This window comes from Salmo salar, chromosome ssa12, assembly GCF_905237065.1.
Source record: "Salmo salar chromosome ssa12, Ssal_v3.1, whole genome shotgun sequence".
Classification (NCBI taxonomy): Eukaryota; Metazoa; Chordata; class Actinopteri; order Salmoniformes; family Salmonidae; genus Salmo; species Salmo salar.
Genome location: NC_059453.1, coordinates 62,569,459 through 62,588,469, shown reverse-complemented (window position 1 = coordinate 62,588,469; position 19,011 = coordinate 62,569,459). Strand labels below are relative to the sequence as shown.

The window sequence follows — 19,011 nt, the reverse complement described above, 5'->3', positions numbered from 1 at the left end:
GTGGCTCCCAATCAGGCACAGCTGAAGTTCGTTGTTGCTGATTGGGAGTCACTCATAAGGAGCATGTTTTTCCTTTGGGTTTTGTGGGTAATTGTTTCTGTTGAGTGTTTTGCACCTGACAGGACTGTTTGGCTGTCAGTTTTCTTGTTTTTGTTGTGTAGTGTTCTTTATTAAATTAAAATCATGATGAACACTAACTCCGCTGCGCCTTGGTCTACTCTCTCTCCCGACAGCCGTTACACCAACAGTACGTAGAAGTCACCCCGAACCACTGATACAGGGTCCGATTCTTTCTAAATAACTGCTGATGGTTTGGCTTAGGATTGGAATATCTGATCCTAGATCTGTGGTTACGGGGAAACTTCTATCCCGGCACTCCAGTACTATTATAACGGAATGAAGCCCTGCCCCTGCTTCACTGTGGCTGTGTTCGGTATTAGTTAGTTATCCAGTGGTTGTGTTATGGTTCTTCCGAATATGGTTGTTCCAGCTGGGAGAGGAGAGTGAGAATGTGGTCGTTAGAGTGGTAGAAATGGTGCTGTTTAATCTCCCATTAAGACTGGTAGACTTTCCCATGGCCTAAGGAAAGACTCAGCCCCACCCCTCCAAGAACTTCAAAGACCTGGACAAACACAAAGGCCAGACCTGAGTTCAAATACTACATGTGCTTGATTGAGCTTGCCTGTTACAGCAATAGGAATAGAAAGAAGTGCAAATCCCGTCTACCTGGCTCTGTCCAGGCTAAAGCAAAGTATTTGAAAGATGTCAAATAGTATTTGAACCCAAGTCTGACGCACACATGTTATGCCCCACCCACTGAGACTTGAATGGAAAATGCCCTGCTCCACCCAAACAATGCCGAACACAGCACATACACAGAGGGCAGAGGAGAGAGAAAGAGCAACACACACACACACACTCCCACAGCAACCATAGACTGAGTGTTTGCCAGACTTACAGAAAGAGCCCCATTGTCAGAGTTGAAGGAAAAGGAGAGATGAGACACTGGGGAACACAGCAATACAGTCCCCTAAAATTGTAATATTATAACTGGGTTTAAAGTGTGTGTGTGTGTGTGTGTGTGTGTGTGTGTGTGTGTGTGTGTGTGTGTGCTCTCTCTCTGAGGCAGGGGGTCTCCCACAAGGCATCTTTTATTGAGCAGATACCCCAAAACTCAACCTACAAACACTCTCTCTTTCAATCTCTCTCTTTCAATCTCTCTCTTTCAATCTCTCTCTCCCTCTCACACACACGCTCTCACACACACACACACACACACACACACACACACACACACACACACACACACACACACACACACACACACACACACACACACGTCTGGTGGCACGGTGTTGATTTAGGAGGGTCAAGGGGATAGTTTTCTCTAAAAGAGGAAAGAGTAGGATGATGAGGCAAATTCCATGGTCTAAGAGGGCAATAACAGTGTGTCTAGTGAAAGCTTACCAGCTCATGGCCAATAAATCTAAATGGAATTCAAAAGGAGGTTTCATTGTTAAATACACACACATACACACACTTTTTCAATGTGATTGAATGGAGAGGGCAGGCAAAATGGATGACATTTTTGCACTTAAGAAAAATATATATTTTTAATTGACAAAGGGGGGAGAGAGATTTTATGGTTTCCATTAGGAAAATGTATTATGCAGCAGCAGCTGGCTCAGAGGAGGAGATTTTTTTTTTTTTTTAAATACCTTTATTGTGCCAGTAGGAGAGGCGAGAAGGAGGTTTACGGGAATCAGGGGTCACACATTCCCCACGGTGCTTTTATTTTAACATGGAACCACGCTTAAACACTCCCAGCTGGCCGCCAGGCCAAACTACGTTGACTAAGCCAAGGATAAAACAAAAGAGAAAGGAGGAAGAGGAGGAGTGGAGGAAGAATGTAGTGCGGTGGAGGAGGGTTGAGAAACACCCTAACAGTGTGCTCAACAGCTAAAAACAAAATAGTAGAACAAGTCCATCCCCTGTCATTGGAACTGATAAACAGAAACTCTGACCAGGAAGTCAAAAACCTTTTTCCCCCTTCTTCCCTCCCTCCCTCGCTCGCTCCCTCCTACTCTACTCCCACTTCTCTCCTCTTCCTCCATGCATCATCACCCCATCCCTCCCCCGTCCTGTGTTTCCTTCCCTAGAAGAGAGGAAAAACAGTCTGCACTCATTTACTGCACTTCTGTCTGACCAAAATTGCACTATAAAAACAACACAACATAATTGAAAAAACAGACCACAGTGCCTTTTTCCTTTTTTTCTCTCCTCCAAATAGGTTGTTTACTCTGCTCAGCCCTCTGCACCTCAATCAGAGAGAGAGGACTAGATTTATATACAGGGAATTTGTGAGGGCGTATTTCTAACCTGCACTTGCTATTGGACTAATCAGAGCCACATCTACAGTGAGCTCCAAAAGTATTGGGACAGTGACAATTTTTTTCTGTTTTGGCTCCAGCACTTTGGATTTGAAATTATACAATGACTGTGAGGTTAAAGTGCAGACTGCCCGCTTTAATCTGAGGGTATTATTAATCATATCGGATGAACAGTTTAGAAATTAGAGCATTTGTTTTGTATATATCCCCCATTTTAGGGGACCAAAAGTATTGGGACAAATTCACTTATATGTGTATTAAAGTAGTCTAAAGTTTAGTATTTGGTCCCATATTCCTAGCAAGCAATGATTACATCAAGCTTGTGATTCTACACACTTGGATGCATTTTCTGTTTGTTTTGGTTGTGTTTCAGATGATTTTGTGCCCAATAGAAATTAAATGGTAAATAATGTATTTTGGAGTCACTTTTATTCTAAATAAGAATATAATATGATTCTAAACACTTCTACATTAATGTGGATGCTACCATGATCACAGATAGTCCTGAATGAATCGTGATTAATGATGAGTGAGAAAGTCACAAATCTCACACCCCCAAGACATGCTAACCTCTTACCATTACAATAACAGGGGAAGTTAGCATTTTTGGGGCAGTATGATATTTGTGCATCTAACTTTCTCCTCCTCACATCCACACCCTCTACCTCCCTATCCCCAAAGTCAATCTCCTGCATTCAAAACACTCTAGTCTTAAACACCATCTGGAGAACGCATCACACGATAAGAAGGGAAACTCGCACAAAAAAGAAGAGTGCCAAAGGAGAAGGGATAGAACACGCTACTCCTAAACGTGGTACTGGTTAAGACCAGCCAGGGGCACGCACAGTCAGAGGGACAAGAAGATATGAAGAAGAGGAGGAGGAGGACGTGGTACTGGTTAAGACCAGCCAGGAGCACGCACAGTCAGAGGGACAAGAAGATATGAAGAAGAGGAGGAGGAGGACGTGGTACTGGTTAAGACCAGCCAGGAGCACGCACAGTCAGAGGGACAAGAAGATATGAAGAAGAGGAGGAGGAATGAGAAAAAAGGAGGAGAAAGAAGACAGAGCAATGCCAATCATTTCAAAATAGTTGAAGGGGTGATTAGATGGGACGGGGGGGCTGAGAGATTGAGAACAGAAAGAGAGCGAGCGAGACACAGAGAGTATTATATATCTATCTATCTAATATATATATATATAAATAAATAAATAAATAAATAAATAAAGAACATCTTGTTCAATGTGGAGCGATGGTCTAAAACGTGCCGGTCGCTCATTTCCAGCAGAAAGGTCTGGACTAAGCACAGCGCAGCAGAGAGCAGCTAGTAGGCCCTGATAACCCCCTTTCACCATTACCTCATCATAACCCCCTGACTGCTGCTTTACCATGGACTCCTTAAAACCCTCAAGCTAATCAACCTAGCCTTAGAATCAATTCAACCATTAACATAAGGCTAGCTGAGTTGGTAACACTATGGTTTATTACGTAGTGCCAGCTCCATCTTACAGTACTTAGGATAGGTGACTGTACACACACACACACACACACACACACGCACACGCACACGCACACGCACACACACACACACACACACACGCACACGCACACGCACACGCACACGCAGAATTCATCCAATACAATGTACTAAAATACAGATATTTGGGTTTTCACAAACAGCCATTTTACATAGCTAGACATGGCTCAGACATTGGGGCCTCCTAGTATAGGTTATTACAAATCCCACACTCTTTCCAGTCAATAGGAGACTGCGACACAGCCCTAATCTTTTAAAACACCCCCCCCAACTAAAGCTAGTGTGCAGCTAGACATGCTGGTCTTAACTCAAATCCCCTTGTTAAAGATCATCATTAAACCTACTCATTTCCGCCCAGCCTCTCTGTCCCAGTAACCTAGACATTGTTTATTTTTATCTTTTAATGAGGGCTTCCCAGTACTGTAACACCCAGTAGGGGTGGCAGTGCATTGATGGCTGTGTAGGCAGGCACAGTGTTAGTTAGTGGCTAATCTGGGGCCTGCCCTGGCCCTGTGTGGCTGTCTGTGAGGAGCTTCCCTCCCTGGCGATGTACTTTAGTGAGGTCAGGTCACTGATTGGGTAGGGGGTTAGAGCGAAGAATGCTTTGCCAGGCACGCGCCTGCCTTTGACCAATTAGCTCCTTTACGCGGAAGCACATTCCCACATCCACAATCCACCCATCACCAGTCTGTTCGGCTAAAGTGTTAGGCAAGAGTGATTGTTTTCAAAAGGGATTATTCCGTGCTTATAAAACGTTGTTAATAACAGTGGATTATTCACGTTTTGGGTTAAAGACGTAGCCCTTTACACTCGTGGACACTGATAAGCGCCTAAACTGAATGCAGTGGCTTTACAGTGACATGCTATATACACACACACACAAGACGTCAGAGCTCTGGCTCTGCGCTTCACGGGTTTCGACTGACAGACGTTTTGAACTTGCGCACTGCTTGCAACAAAAAGTTGCCCTGATCCCTCCTGCTAATTGCGCAACTTTTGAAAATGTGTTGTCTGAGTGAGGGAGTCTGTAAATTAAGAGGACAAAGTCTTTTTGAAAGATGAGATGTTGAGGATTATAATAAAACACCGCTTTGATGTCACAAGCCAAACACCCGGGAGTCCAAATGTTGACTTCACATTTCCAATTCATAAAAGTCATTTACAGTGTCTACATTTATGATCACTATGTTTGATGTACAGCTACAAGATTACATTATGTGTTGTTCTGAACAGAATGAGCCTGTTTGTTGTATTGTGAAGAAAAGTTGCAGCGGACCACGTACGGACCACGCTTCAAACGAGTGGATACGGCTATTTCATCTATACCCGTTGCTGACAGGTGAAGAAAATCGAGAACACAGCCATGCAATCTCCATAGACAAGCAATGGTTGGAGAAGGGCCTTACTGAAGAGCTCAGTGACTTTCAACGTGGCATCGTCATAGGATGCCACCTTTCCAACAAGTCAGTTCGTCAACATTTCAGCCCTGCTAGAGCTGCCCCGGTAAACTTTGGTAAGTATTGGAGGTAGGTAAGATGGATATATACACAGACAGAGAAAGTGAGGAACAAAACAGAGCATGAGAGAGAGACAGAAAGAGTGAGCAGGAAGAGCACATCTGGACCGCTCATCTGTGTGGCATGCCGAGGTCATGAATCACTGCGACCGCAAACCCTTCATGTCCTATGTGACGACCACTGCCATTGGCTGCCTGCTCGACCCGGGCCGCGTCGACTCAGCGAGCGAGGCCCGTTTATTCGCTGTCACACTCACACGCCAAGAGCCTCAGCAAACTATCAACTCTCCCTAGCTTAGTCTCTGAGGGCTAGGCTAGCTAGCACTGGAGCGTTGACAAACACTCTCCTCAGACAGTGTCATATTACCAACAACATCTCTAGTGCACAGTCAAGGTTCCATTCTGATAAACCGATAGGAAAATAAAATAAACGATTAACATATTACAGAAAGAAACAAAATATGCAACATCCATAGTGGATGGATAACTAGCTAAAAGTCTTAGCTTCTATTCTGAAGGGTTTCTGTGAAAATAACAGCAATAAAGGGGACAGACAGGCAACATATCCTCCAAAGAATTGTGTCAGTTTTAGAAGAGCTATATTTGTTTTGTTTTTCTCCCTCACACACACACACACACACACACACACACACACACACACACACACACACACACACACACACACGGAGTATAACTCTGGAAACAGGAAGTAGGTGACGTGGTGGCAGGAAGTGGAATGCCAATTTATTGTTTCCTCGCCACGGCAATACAGCCCCGGTCCTGTTGCTCCTCTCTGACAAGGGCAGGCAGCACTGCACAACACAGCACACACTGTGGAGCAGCCGTGTGTGTCTTTGTTGCTTGTGTGTGTGTGTGTGTGTGTGTGTGTGGCTTCATGGGTTTGTGTGTCTCTGTGATAGACACATGTGTATCCATGTGTGTGTGCGCGCATCTATCATTTGTGTGTCCATGTGTGCCTATGTGTCCATGTGGTGTGTGTGTGTGCGCACGCACGTCAGGCAGGCAGAAAAAGGGGGAGAATCTATCTGAAGCTGTTGGAATTTCCTGCACATTCCTTTGGTTCAGAATCAGCACACATACACATCCAAGAGAGCCAAAGGGCTCTACTGCTCAATTAGACAGGAAAGGGGTGAGATGAGAGAGGGGGGAGGGAAAGGGGAGGGATAGTGGTTTGAGGGTCAGGGGTGAAGTATCTCTAAACTGACGCAGTAGAGAGAGAGAGAGAGTGTGTGTGTGTGTGTGTGTGTGTGTGTGTGTGTGTGTGTGTGTGTGTGTGTGTATATATATGCGCATATATGTGTGTGGGAGGGAAAGAGCTGATATGTTCATAGTAGAAACGTATGAAATGTGTGTAAATGAATCATACTCATTAAAAACTGTAATGTTGTCAAGTGTGGTCCATAAGGGGACCTGTAATAAACAGGTATGTACCAGTACTAGATGTGGTGCTGTTTTTACTCAGTTTCATAGTGGAAAGTCTCCTCTAAAACCAGGCCATGAGTGTGCAGTAAACTAGGGGAGGTAGGGAGGCAAGATGGGAGACGGGACAGGGAGGGGGAGACGGGGAGGGAGGGGGAGACGGAGGGAGGGGGGACGGGGGGACGGAGGGAGGGGGGGACGGGGGGACGGGGAGGGAGGGGGGACGGGGAGGGAGGGGGAGACGGAGGGGACGGGGAGGGAGGGGGGACGGGGAGGGAGGGGGGGACGGGGAGGGAGGGGGGGACGGGGAGGGAGGGGGAGACGGAGGGAGGGGGGACGGGGAGGGAGGGGGGGACGGGGAGGGGGGACGGGGAGGGAGGGGGGGACGGGGAGGGAGGGAGGGGGGTGGACCTATAAGCTAAACACACGCTCATACACACATGTTTTTCCTTAGATCCACAGGCTCTGTTTTTCCTCTTACTTTTTTTTTTACTGGAAGAGAAATTGCTTCGGAATTTTTCCAAACTGGCCGTTACACAACTCTGACTACAGTGTTAACACACCAACACACGCACACGCAAACACTTCCTCTACGTGTACAACTGCCACAATATGTGTCATATTCAACTGGAGTTGACTGGTGCAGACAAGCAGAGGGAGATGTTGATGCTATGATGTAATGTGCCTGCTGTGTTGTAACTGTGTACTCCACTCAACTCTTCATGCTGTAACAGAGGGTACTCTACTGTACTAACTGTTTGCTGTTCTCACAGTGTAGCTGTTAATGTACTTGATGGTGTAGCTGTTGGTGGTGTATTATCTGACTGTTACTCACTGTAGCATCCTTGAGCAGTGTGGTATGAGACGATTTAGTGTACTAAAAAGTATTGTAGAGTTATGATGTAATACTATACTGTGTCTTACTGTACCATACTCTCCTACAGTGCACTCACAGTGCAGGCAAAGTGAGGTGTATTATACTCTATTGTACTATACTTTAGTGAGGCAGATGTTGATATTGTAGGGTACTATTTTATAGGATAACACTTTATGTGGATAGTCCCATGTAGATTTTAAGTAGATCTTCAATAACTGTCAACAACATTTCAACTAACCATCCACAAACCTTATCCTTAACCCTTACCCTTATTTTTGTACATGTTTTTATTTAACTAAGCAAGTCAGTTATGAACAAATTCTTACTTACAATGACGGCCTACCTCGGCCAAACCCGGACGACGCTGGGCCAATTGTGCGCCGCCCTATGGGACTCCCGATCACGGCCGGTTGTGATACAGCCCGGGATCGAACCAGGGTCTGTAGTGACGCCTCTAGACACTGTGATGCAGTGCCTTAGACCGCTACGCCACTCGGGAACCCTATTCTAAACCTAACCCTAAATAAGTTGCTTATCAACAGATAGTTTGTTGATAATATGGCCATCTATATGAGACTATCCAAATAAAGTGTGACCTTTTATAGTGTATAGCATACTATTCTACAGTGTACTCACGGTGCAGGCTGAGGGAGATGTTGATATATTGTGTTGTATTATATTGTACTATAGTACTCACGGTGCAGGCTGAGGGAGATGTTGATGTATTGTATTATATTGTACTATAGTACTCACGGTGCAGGGCTAAGGGAGATGTTGATGTATTGTGTTGTATTATATTGTACTATAGTACTCACGGTGCAGAATGAGGGAGATGTTGATGTATTGTGTTGTATTATATTGTACTATAGTACTCACGGTGCAGGCTGAGGGAGATGTTGATGTATTGTATTATATTGTACTATAGTACTCACGGTGCAGGCTGAGGGAGATGTTGATGTATTGTATTATATTGTACTATAGTACTCACGGTGCAGGGCTAAGGGAGATGTTGATGTATTGTGTTGTATTATATTGTACTATAGTACTCACGGTGCAGGGCTAAGGGAGATTTTATTTTTATTTCACCTTTATTTAACCAGGTAGGCAAGTTGAGAACAAGTTCTCATTTACAATTGCGACCTGGCCAAGATAAAGCAAAGCAGTTCGACACATACAACAACACAGAGTTACACATGGAGTAAAACAAATATACAGTCAATAATGCAGTAGAAAAATAAGTCTATATACAATGTGAGGAAATGAGGTGAGATAAGGGAGGTAAAGGCAAAAAAGGCCATGGTGGCAAAGTAAATACAATATAGCAAGTAAAACACTGGAATGGTAGATTTGCAGTGGAAGAAAGTACAAAGTACAAATAGAAATAATGGGGTGCAAAGGAGCAAAATAAATAAATAAATAAATACAGTAGGGGAAGTGGTAGTTGTATGGGCTAAATTATAGATGGGCTATGTACAGGTGCAGTGATCTGTGAGCTGCTCTGACAGCTGGTGCTTAAAGCTAGTGAGGGAGATAAGTGTTTCCAGTTTCAGAGATTTTTGAAGTTCGTTCCAGTCATTGGCAGCAGAGAACTGGAAGGAGAGACGGCCAAAGGAGGAATTGGCTTTGAGGGTGACCAGAGAGATATACCTGCTGGAGCGCGTGCTACAGGTGGGTGCTGCTATGATGACCAGTGAGCGGAGATAAGGGGGGACTTTACCTAGCAGGGTCTTGTAGATGACCTGGAGCCAGTGGGTTTGGCGACGAGTATGAAGCGAGGGCCAGCCAACGAGAGCGTACATGTCGCAGTGGTGGGTAGTATATGGGGCTTTGGTGACAAAACGGATGGCACTGTGATAGACTGCAACCAGTTTATTGAGTAGGGTATTGGAGGCTATTTTGTAAATGACATCGCCGAAGTCAAGGATCGGTAGGATAGTCAGTTTTACAAGGATATGTTTGGCAGCATGAGTGAAGGATGCTTTGTTGCGAAACAGGAAGCCAATTCTAGATTTAACTTTGGATTGGAGATGCTTAATGTGAGTCTGGAAGGAGAGTTTACAGTCTAACCAGACAACTAGGTATTGGTAGTTGTCCACATATTCTAAGTCAGGACCATCCAGAGTAGTGATGCTGGACGAGCGGGCAGGTGCGGGCAGCGATCAGTTGAAGAGCATGCATTTAGTTTTACTTGTATTTAAGAGCAGTTGGGGGCCACGGAAGGAGAGTTGTATGGCATTGAAGCTCGTCTGGAGGTTAGTTAACACAGTGTCCAAAGAAGGGCCAGAAGTATACAGAATGGTGTCGTCTGCGTAGAGGTGGATCAGAGACTCACCAGCAGCAAGAGCGACATCATTGATGTATACAGAGAAAAGAGTTGGCCCAAGAATTGAACCCTGTGGCACCCCCATTGAGACTGCAATGATGTATTGTGTTGTATTATATTGTACTATAGTACTCACGGTGCAGGCTGAGGGAGATATTGATGTATTGTGTTGTATTATATTGTACTATAGTACTCACGGTGCAGGGCTAAGGGAGATGTTGATGTATTGTGTTGTATTATATTGTACTATAGTACTCACGGTGCAGGCTGAGGGAGATGTTGATGACCCTCTCGTCAGCGAAGCTCTTGAGGTTGGGGATCTTGGCACACTTGAGGTGGGTGGAGGCCGACGAGTCGCCAACGTGGATCCAGCAGACCTGTTCCTGGGCGTAGAGGAAGTCCATGGCGGTGGTCTGCTTGGTGGTGGTGGACAGCAGGCTGATCGTAGTGCCACTCAGAGACGTGGCCTGGATGTTCTGACTGTTGGCGATCAGCAGCACCGAGTTCCTTTCTACTGGTACTAGGAGAGGAGTGTGAGTGGTGTGTAAAGGTAGGCGATCAACAAAGTGGTCAACAGCTCATAAGAATTCCGCACAGTATATTTACACCAGATCAAAAGCCCCATGGAAAGCATTGAGGGGACCGTTGAGAAGAAAAATAAGAGGTGAGTGGTGGTTAATACCTACCATTTTTGGCCTTGCAGGAGCGGTTGTCGGGCTGAGGCAGGTAGCCCTCCACACAGCTGCAGGTGTACGAGCCCTCTGTGTTGGTACAGGACTGGCTGCAGGTCCCGTACACACTGCACTCGTCAAAATCTGGCCACAACACACAGTAGACGTTACACAAGGGACAATCAGTTAGCTATAGTTAGTGCACAAAAATCCTCCAGCTCTCTTTCATGGTCCTTTGACCAGGAATAATTGCCCACTAGACTTTTACAATTAGGTTAAATTAGGTATAGGCCAGGCCTACTGTTTATTAAGCCAATATCAGGCTGTAGGTTGTCAGTGTCTAGAAGGCTAAAGGTTTTACGGTTGGTGGAACTCACCTTTACATGTTTTGCCGTCCAGCCCTATTTCATATCCACTCTTACAGTAACATGCAGTGCCCGACGGAGTCACCGAACAGTTGTCCTGGCAACTCGACAGAGTGCAGTTGGCGGCGAATTCTGTAGAGAGACCGGGAGAGAGGAAGAAGAGGTAGGAAAGGATACGTTGGAGTCACTTTGAGGAGCAATTGAGAGGCAATGTCTGTAGAAACAATGGATGGGGTGGAGGAGGGTAGAGGGTAGATGAGAGTGGAGGAGCGGTGGAGAAGGGAGCAGGACACAGGAAGAGGGTATTGGCATGACAGAGAAAAGGGGAATTCATAAATATTCTATTACTTTAACCCTCCTGCTGTGTTCCGGTCGAATTGGACCAATTTACAAGTTCTCTCTCTGAAAAATGTAGTTAATTTAATCTGATTGTCATAAGGTTCCATGACTTTGTCCACACAGGGCATCTGAACACACAAAATACATTTTGATGATTTTTGTTACATTTTGGGTGTTTTGTTTAACTTTTGTACACCTGTGGTGCTCCGGTCATTAGAAATGAATGGGTGAGACTACAATTAGTGAATAAAATTGAGTTCAGGCACATGCCCATTCATTAGATGGACACACTTCCTCTCCCAGACCCCCACATGCATGTGTGTTTGAACACACCCCCCCAACCTCACTCCCCTTTGCTTCCATGGCAACTTCCACGGGAACTTTCCCCCAATAGAATCTTTCCCCCACGGGAACCACACCTGTTGGCATTCTCACTGACAATCGCAACATTGTTTCAATAATATGTAGAACTTTTCTCGCAGCTCTGGTATATAAAGCTTTTTTGAGGCCTTGCTCACAATTCATTCTGTGGCAGCACAATGACCAAACAATATACTGTATGTGAGGCTCTTGATCATATCTTTGATCATGACACTGGTAAGGAGGAGAGAGTCCTTGTTAAACTTTGACACAAAGTAGTCTGTGATAAATAGCACTATGTTTCATCTGAGTATTTGTTATAGTCAAAATAATCCATACATTATGGGTTTTTTTTAACTCAAAAACTTGTTGTATGAGCTCCGGTCAATGAGGCCTACAGGCCATAAATAGCAAATAGAAGATCAAAACTTGTAATGTTCACAAGAACGTAAGTAGATAAAAAGATCTAACAAGACATTAGGTGATAATATATGTATTATTATGGATTTATAAATCAGTTATAATGGGGCGGTCATTTTGGACCGGGAACACAACTAATTAACATGAAAGGAACACAACAGGAGGGTTTAAGGAAGATAAATCTGTAGATGAGACAGGGAAGTAGATTATTTTCATTGCTCTCAGTGTGTCTGCTGCCTGTCACGTGTGCTCCCTCTCCAGCCTCTAGGTCACCAGGCTGCTCGTTGTGGCGCCCCCCCCATCACCTCCCCGATTACCTTCCATTTATATATTTATATAGACAGCAGGTAGCCTAGCGGTTAGAACATCGGGACAGTAACCGAAAAGCTGCTTGTTGAAACCCTGAGCTGGCAAGGTGGAGAATTGGTTCAGCCCTTGAGAAAGGCAGATAACCCCCAACAACTACTGCGCCGATGATGTCAAGGCAGGCCCGCCACCTCTCTGCTTCGGTTAAAAATGGAAGATACATTTGGGTTGAATGCTTTCAGTTGTGCAACTGACTATTAATACTACGCATGCCAGTCTCTCTTGGCTTATTGTTGGAGGTAAGACTGAATGCATCGCTTCTTGGTTTTTATTGTGAAATTCCCAATTTCTTACGTAGTCAACTTACGTACAGCACTGACACAGACATGACAACAGGGGTCTTTTTACAGTCCCCAGGTCCAGTATTATACAGAGCCATGAGTGCATGGAACTCCCATCTTCTACAGAGCAAGTGAACAGCAAACATGGTTTAAATAAACATATGAAGCAACACCTCACGGCACAACGGCTCTCCCCCATGTGACCTACTTGTTGTGTGTATGTACTGACATGTATGTGTAACTGACAGATGCACACACACTACATGTTACTGTTTCTAATGTCAATTGTAAAGTCTTTTGTCTGAAATGTATTTTTTGTTATGTGTCGGACCTCAGTAATACTAGCTGTCGCTAATGGGGATCATAGTAAATAAATAAAAAATCGGTATCCCTCTTCCCTTTCCCAAGCTCAGGTTTGTTGCCATGTAAACTCAGCAAAAAAAGAAACGTCCCATTTTCAGGACCCTGTCTTCCAAAGATCATTCGTAAAAATCTAAATAACTTCACAGATCTTCCTTGTAAAGGGTTTAAATACTGTTTCCCATGCTTGTTAAATGAACCATAAACAATTAATGAACATGCACCTGTGGAACGGTCGTTAAGACACTAACAGCTTACAGACGGTAGGCAATTAAGGTCACAGTTATGAAAATGTAGGACACTAAAGAGGCCTTTCTACTGACTGAAAGAAGAAAAAAAAGATGCCCAGCGTCCCTGCTCATCTGCGTGAACGTGCCTTAGGCATGCTGCAAGGAGGCATGAGGACTGCAGATGTGTCCAGGGCAATAAATTACAATGTCCGTACTGTGAGACGCCTAAGACAGTGCTACAGGGAGACAGGATGGACAGCTGACCATCCTCGCACTGGCAGACCACGTGTAACAACACCTGCACAGGATAGGTACATCCGAACATCACACCTGCGGGACAGGTACAGGATGGCAACAACAACTGCCCGAGTTACACCAGGAACGCACAATCCCTCCATCAGTGCTCAGACTGTCCGCAATAGGCTGAGAGAGGCTGGACTGAGGGCTTGTAGGCCTGTTGTAAGGCAGGTTCTCACCAGATATCACCAGCAACAACGTCACCTATGGGCACAAACCCACCATCACTGGACCAGACAGGACTGGAAAAAAGTGCTCTTCACTGAAGAGTCGCGGTTTTGTCTCACCAGGGGTGATGGTCGGATTGGCATTTATTGTCGAAGGAATGAGCGTTACACTGAGGCCTGTACTCTGGAGCGGGATCGATTTGGAGGTGGAGGGTCCGTCATGGTCTGGGGCGGTGTGTCACAGCATCATCTGACTGAGCTTGAACAGCAAGAAATGGCAAATATGATGCAGTCCATGAGGAGGAGATGCACTGTAGTACTTAATGCAGCTGGTGGCCACACCAGATACTGACTGTTACTTTTGACCCCCCCCTTTGTTCAGGGACACATTATTCAATTTCAGTGGAACTTGTTCAGTTTATGTTTCAGTTGTTGAATCTTATGTTCATACAAATATTTACACATGTTAAGTTTGCTGAAAATAAACGCAGTTGACAGTGAGTTTCTTTTTTTGCTGAGTTTAGGTTGATCATCTTTACCTTAGATATGTCTGTACATCATGGACAATAAATCACTCTTAAAACTGCAAAACAGTCATTTTATATGTTGGAATCAGTAGCCCAGGCTCTAGCCATATAGGACATTGTCTGTCACACCAGACCCAGAGCTGGGGGCTTGCCTCTGGGCATAGGGAAGCAGGAAAGCCTGGGGATGAAAAATGGGCCCCTGGGCCTTGGAAAAAGTGCACCTCTCAGCTTCCTATGGGCAATCAATGCTCCCAAAACCCAGTGAACTGTACTCACACCCAAGAGAGAAGTCAGTGCATGTAGGAGTGTATGTGTGCATGTGGGTGGTTTTAGTGAGTGGGAGAGTAGGTTGTGTGAGGTTTGTGTGTGTTGGGTGTGTTGTGTGTGGGTGTTTAGTGGTTGGTAAAGGGATATACAGAGAGCTGGCCCTAGCTGCGGACATCCACACACCCCATCACACACACAATGGGGTTTTTGTGTGCCTGGCCAGGGAGAGAAATCCACAGGCAAACACTGCAGCCCGGCACTAATCAATCCCTCATAGGCAGGACAGGCCTGTGCCAGGCGGACCTCAAACACACACACACACACACACACACACACACACACACACACACACATACACACACACACATACACACATACACACACACACACACACACACACACACTCGTTCATCCATACACGCCTTAATATTGCTGTCACACGCTCACACAATGACACACCTCTCTGTCATCTCACGGAGTCATGAGTTGTCACCACTACATCCTGTGAGAAAACCTGTGTTTGCCGGGCCAGTGTTCTGAGTCAGAGCAGCAGAGACAAAACAGCAGCGGTCACATTAGACCTGGATAATATCTCTCACACACACTGTTTAAGGGCAACATCAGCCCATTCACACTGTCACTATACACCAGAGAGGAGAGAGGAGAGAGAATGGAGGGGAAAGAGAGGAGAAGAGAGGGAGAGAAAGAGAGGTAGAAGGAAAGGGAGAGAGAAGAGGGGAGAGAGGGAAATAGATAGAGAGGTAGAGGGAACTAAAGTTTCAAACTAAGAGTTTGTTCTTAAAGGTGGGGCACCTAAAGTAGCTGGCTTCCTCGTTTGTTTACCACAGTTCAGAACATTATCGTTGAGTAGCACAAAAATATGAAACACAAGTCAGCACATTTGCCCGTTGCTGGTGGCAATCCGTAGCTACATTGCTTTATCAAACTTCTGAAAGCTCTGTAGAAGCACTAGCAGGCGGCTTTTACAAGATGTCCCATAAAATCACACCACCACCTCAATGTCACTGTGTTACAACGGGGGGGGTACCGCGACGCAGACACACCGATGGGACATAAGCCCCATTGCAGGTCAAGGTACAACGAATGTATAAAACATTAAGGACACGTGTTCTTTCCATGACATACTGACCAGGTGAATCCAGGTGAAAGCTATGATCCCTTATTGATGTCACTTGTTAAATCCACTTCAATCAGTGTAGATGAAGGGGAGGAGACAGATTGAAGGATTTTCAAGCCTTGAGACATGATTGCGTATGTGTGTCATTCAGAGGGTGACTGGGCAAGACAAAGGATTTCAGTGCTTTTGAACAGGGGTTATGGTATTAGGTGCATCGGTTGTGTCAAGAACTGCAACGCTGCCGTTTTTTCCACGCTCAACAGTTTCCTGTGTGTATCAAGAAAAGGTCCACCACCCAAAAGCCAACTTCACACAATTGTGGGAATCATTGGATGAACCAATGGATGAATCATTGGAGGAATGTATGAAGGATGGGTAACCCCTCCTCTAACCTGCCATTTGACTACCTGGGAAGATGAAAGCCGGCCTATGGAGACGCGCACACCCACACCACTCAAAGCCCTGCCAGCGTGAAGCGGCATGAAAATTTGATGTCCCGCCTCTCTCCGTGTTACTGCCATAAATATTTAATCCTTCTGAAGGGGTGGACGGATGAAGGGATGGAAGGATGAAGGGATGGGAATTGAGGTGACAGGTGTCTCATGGGATCCAAAGAAGTGGCTGTGGTGTTGACCACACTTAAAATCCTAGTGTTACACTAACACATGCAGTAAACCTGTGTGTGTGTGTGTGTGTGTGTGTGTGTGTGTGTGTGTGTGTGTGTGTGTGTGTGTGTGTGTAAGAGAGGGAGTATGTGTTAGTGTGACTACAGTATGTATTGAAGTGAATGCGGGTGTGGACATTTCCTTGTGCACACAGTACAGAAGAAGCACTGTATAACAGACACTCAAATATTCTAGTCTAGTAATAGGTAGTGAATGGGGGAAAAGAATTGATAGTTACATATCACAATATTATTTTGGACGATATTATATTGATACTTAGACTCCACGTGTCGATAATGTTTGTTTTGTTTCTGCTAGGTAGATTATTTGCTATTTGGCACAAAAACTCTGGTGTTTTTCATCCTATAGCTTGTTCTTTTTAAATAGTGAGCCAACATGTTTTCAGCACTTTTCTTTCCATGACTGACCAACATGTATTTTCTCATGCTCTCGCTTGTCCATCTGCAGCAGACATGGTGAGCAATATGTTTGGAACATTAAATTGCAGTATGGAATCGCATTTCATATAGAATGGTGAGAATCCCAATACATATTGTATCGGCACCTAAGTACCATGATAATGTTGTATCGTGAGGTCCCTGGTAAGTCCCAGCCCTTAGTACTAGGGTACTATTTTTTACCCCCCTTTCCAATTTATGCCGTTGGCCAACCATGACCCATTCATGGATTGTACCAGCCATGGGTATTAGACAACCTTTAGTGCTTCAGCTAACACCAATCTATCCAGCCATCCTGTCCTCTAGTTCACCCGTCCAATAAAGATCCACTGTCAGGCTTTTCACACCATCACGTTTTTCTTTCTCTCCGTTTAGCCAACCAAATCAGAATCAGCACGTGTTTTCAGTTAAGAACTTTCGTTGGCACAGTTATTTTGGAAAATAGGTAATCCAGGCTGGATAATCATGATTTGAGTGTGCTCCCAGTTTTTGTTTTGGAAAAGCCAGTCAGAGTGTGCACACAGACACAAACTGACACACACGTTTAGAAGTCTGACCCGCTTTATACACTCAAACCTGCTTACAGAGCTGTAGCTAAAGTATGGGCAGTATAGTCATGACAACAACATCTCCCATGAGAAACAACACAAGAGTGTGATAATACGGATGGACAGAAAGAGAGACCGGAAGGTGTGGGGGCTAATTAAAAGAGGGGGATGAAAGAGGAGTGGTACAGAGATTAGTGAGAGGGGGAAAGGGAAAAGAGAGCAATGGGGACAGCTTTCTATAGCCTTACATTAGATGAGGACAAAGACCTTTGCAAACAATTCACTTAATAATTTAGCTTTAATGTTTTTAATAATTTTACTGTCTGTCCACTTTGTCCTATACATTAAACACATTCAGGTCAATAATAGTTAACCAGGGCCAGAAATGTGAGAAATACTGTAGGTAGCCAGACTTGCAAAACCCCAAGGGAATTCAACAATGCTTGGTGGTAAAATCAGTTTATTATAATCCTACACATGTTTCTTACATGTAAATCTGCAGTAATCCGTCATAATCATAATCCAATTTTATAGACGGAGTAATGTCTGATGTGGGCAGCACGCATGTTCTGGGTCCATTAATGTGGGGGTAGGACGATAAGCCTTAGTGCATGGCCATGCTAAAATCAATCTGCCATGGCCAGGCCACCTCCCCTTCATTGTAATACTGCAAGATTCCCTGCCTGGGCGGAGAATGTATGGGGGAGGGTTAGGTGACAAATACAATGCACTGTACTATCTGTACAGGCTATTTGAATAGGGGGAGATGGAACGAGAGGCAGGGAGGGAGGGAGGAAGTGAGGGTGGGCGTGTGTTCAGTACCTCTGCAGTGCGGCCCCTCGTCCCAGCCGTCGGTACAGTCCGGAACCCCGTTGCACAGTTTGCTCATGTGGATACACAGCTCTATCCCCCCACACTGGTACTCGTTGGGGGGGCACCGCGACACACGGCTGTGCGGACCTGAAACACAGGCAGAGACAAAACATCATTCAGACCAGGGTTCCCCAACTGGCGGTCCGATTTTTATTTGCCCCCCCCCCCCAAGTTTTCTGAGCAAAAATAATATATTTGTATTTCATTCGTTTTTTTAAATATTGGACATAAAAGACTGTAAGAACACCAGCAAATCAGCTCCGTTATTCCCACTCATAATAGAGGGATCATATACAAATGTCAGCAAGGTTTGAAATGATTATGCTTTGGTCAAATATGTTATCTGTTTGGGCTTCTTGTGATCAATTTTCAGTCTACAACAGATGTATAATTATTTCTCAGCCCCCTGACCATCCACTCAGGAAGCCTGTGGCTGAATGCAGTTTATGATCCCTGATTTAGACGAACAGTAACAAGCAGAAACGTCGTACAAAAGGCCTGTACTGCACCTTTTCAATTCATCTCTCCTATCCCTCCTCTCCTTCCCCATCTTTCCCTGTTGTAGTGTTCTACCACCACTCTTCCTTCAAACTCCA

General features: G+C 45.0%; 1 protein-coding gene across 6 annotated transcripts in view; it reads right to left on the bottom strand.

Moving 5' to 3' along the window:
- LOC106565466 (low-density lipoprotein receptor-related protein 1) overlaps positions 1-19,011 on the bottom strand; it is a 181,727-nt gene that overhangs the window by 89,255 nt on the left and 73,461 nt on the right. For all 6 annotated transcript variants that reach the window (XM_014132678.2, XM_014132680.2, XM_014132681.2 and 3 more), the window contains exons 3-6: positions 18,365-18,502; positions 11,132-11,251; positions 10,770-10,898; positions 10,343-10,603 (exon numbers count right to left, since the gene is read on the bottom strand). In XM_014132678.2, the coding sequence (XP_013988153.2) occupies positions 10,343-10,603; positions 10,770-10,898; positions 11,132-11,251; positions 18,365-18,502 (648 nt within the window). The remainder of the gene's footprint in view (positions 1-10,342; positions 10,604-10,769; positions 10,899-11,131; positions 11,252-18,364; positions 18,503-19,011) is intronic.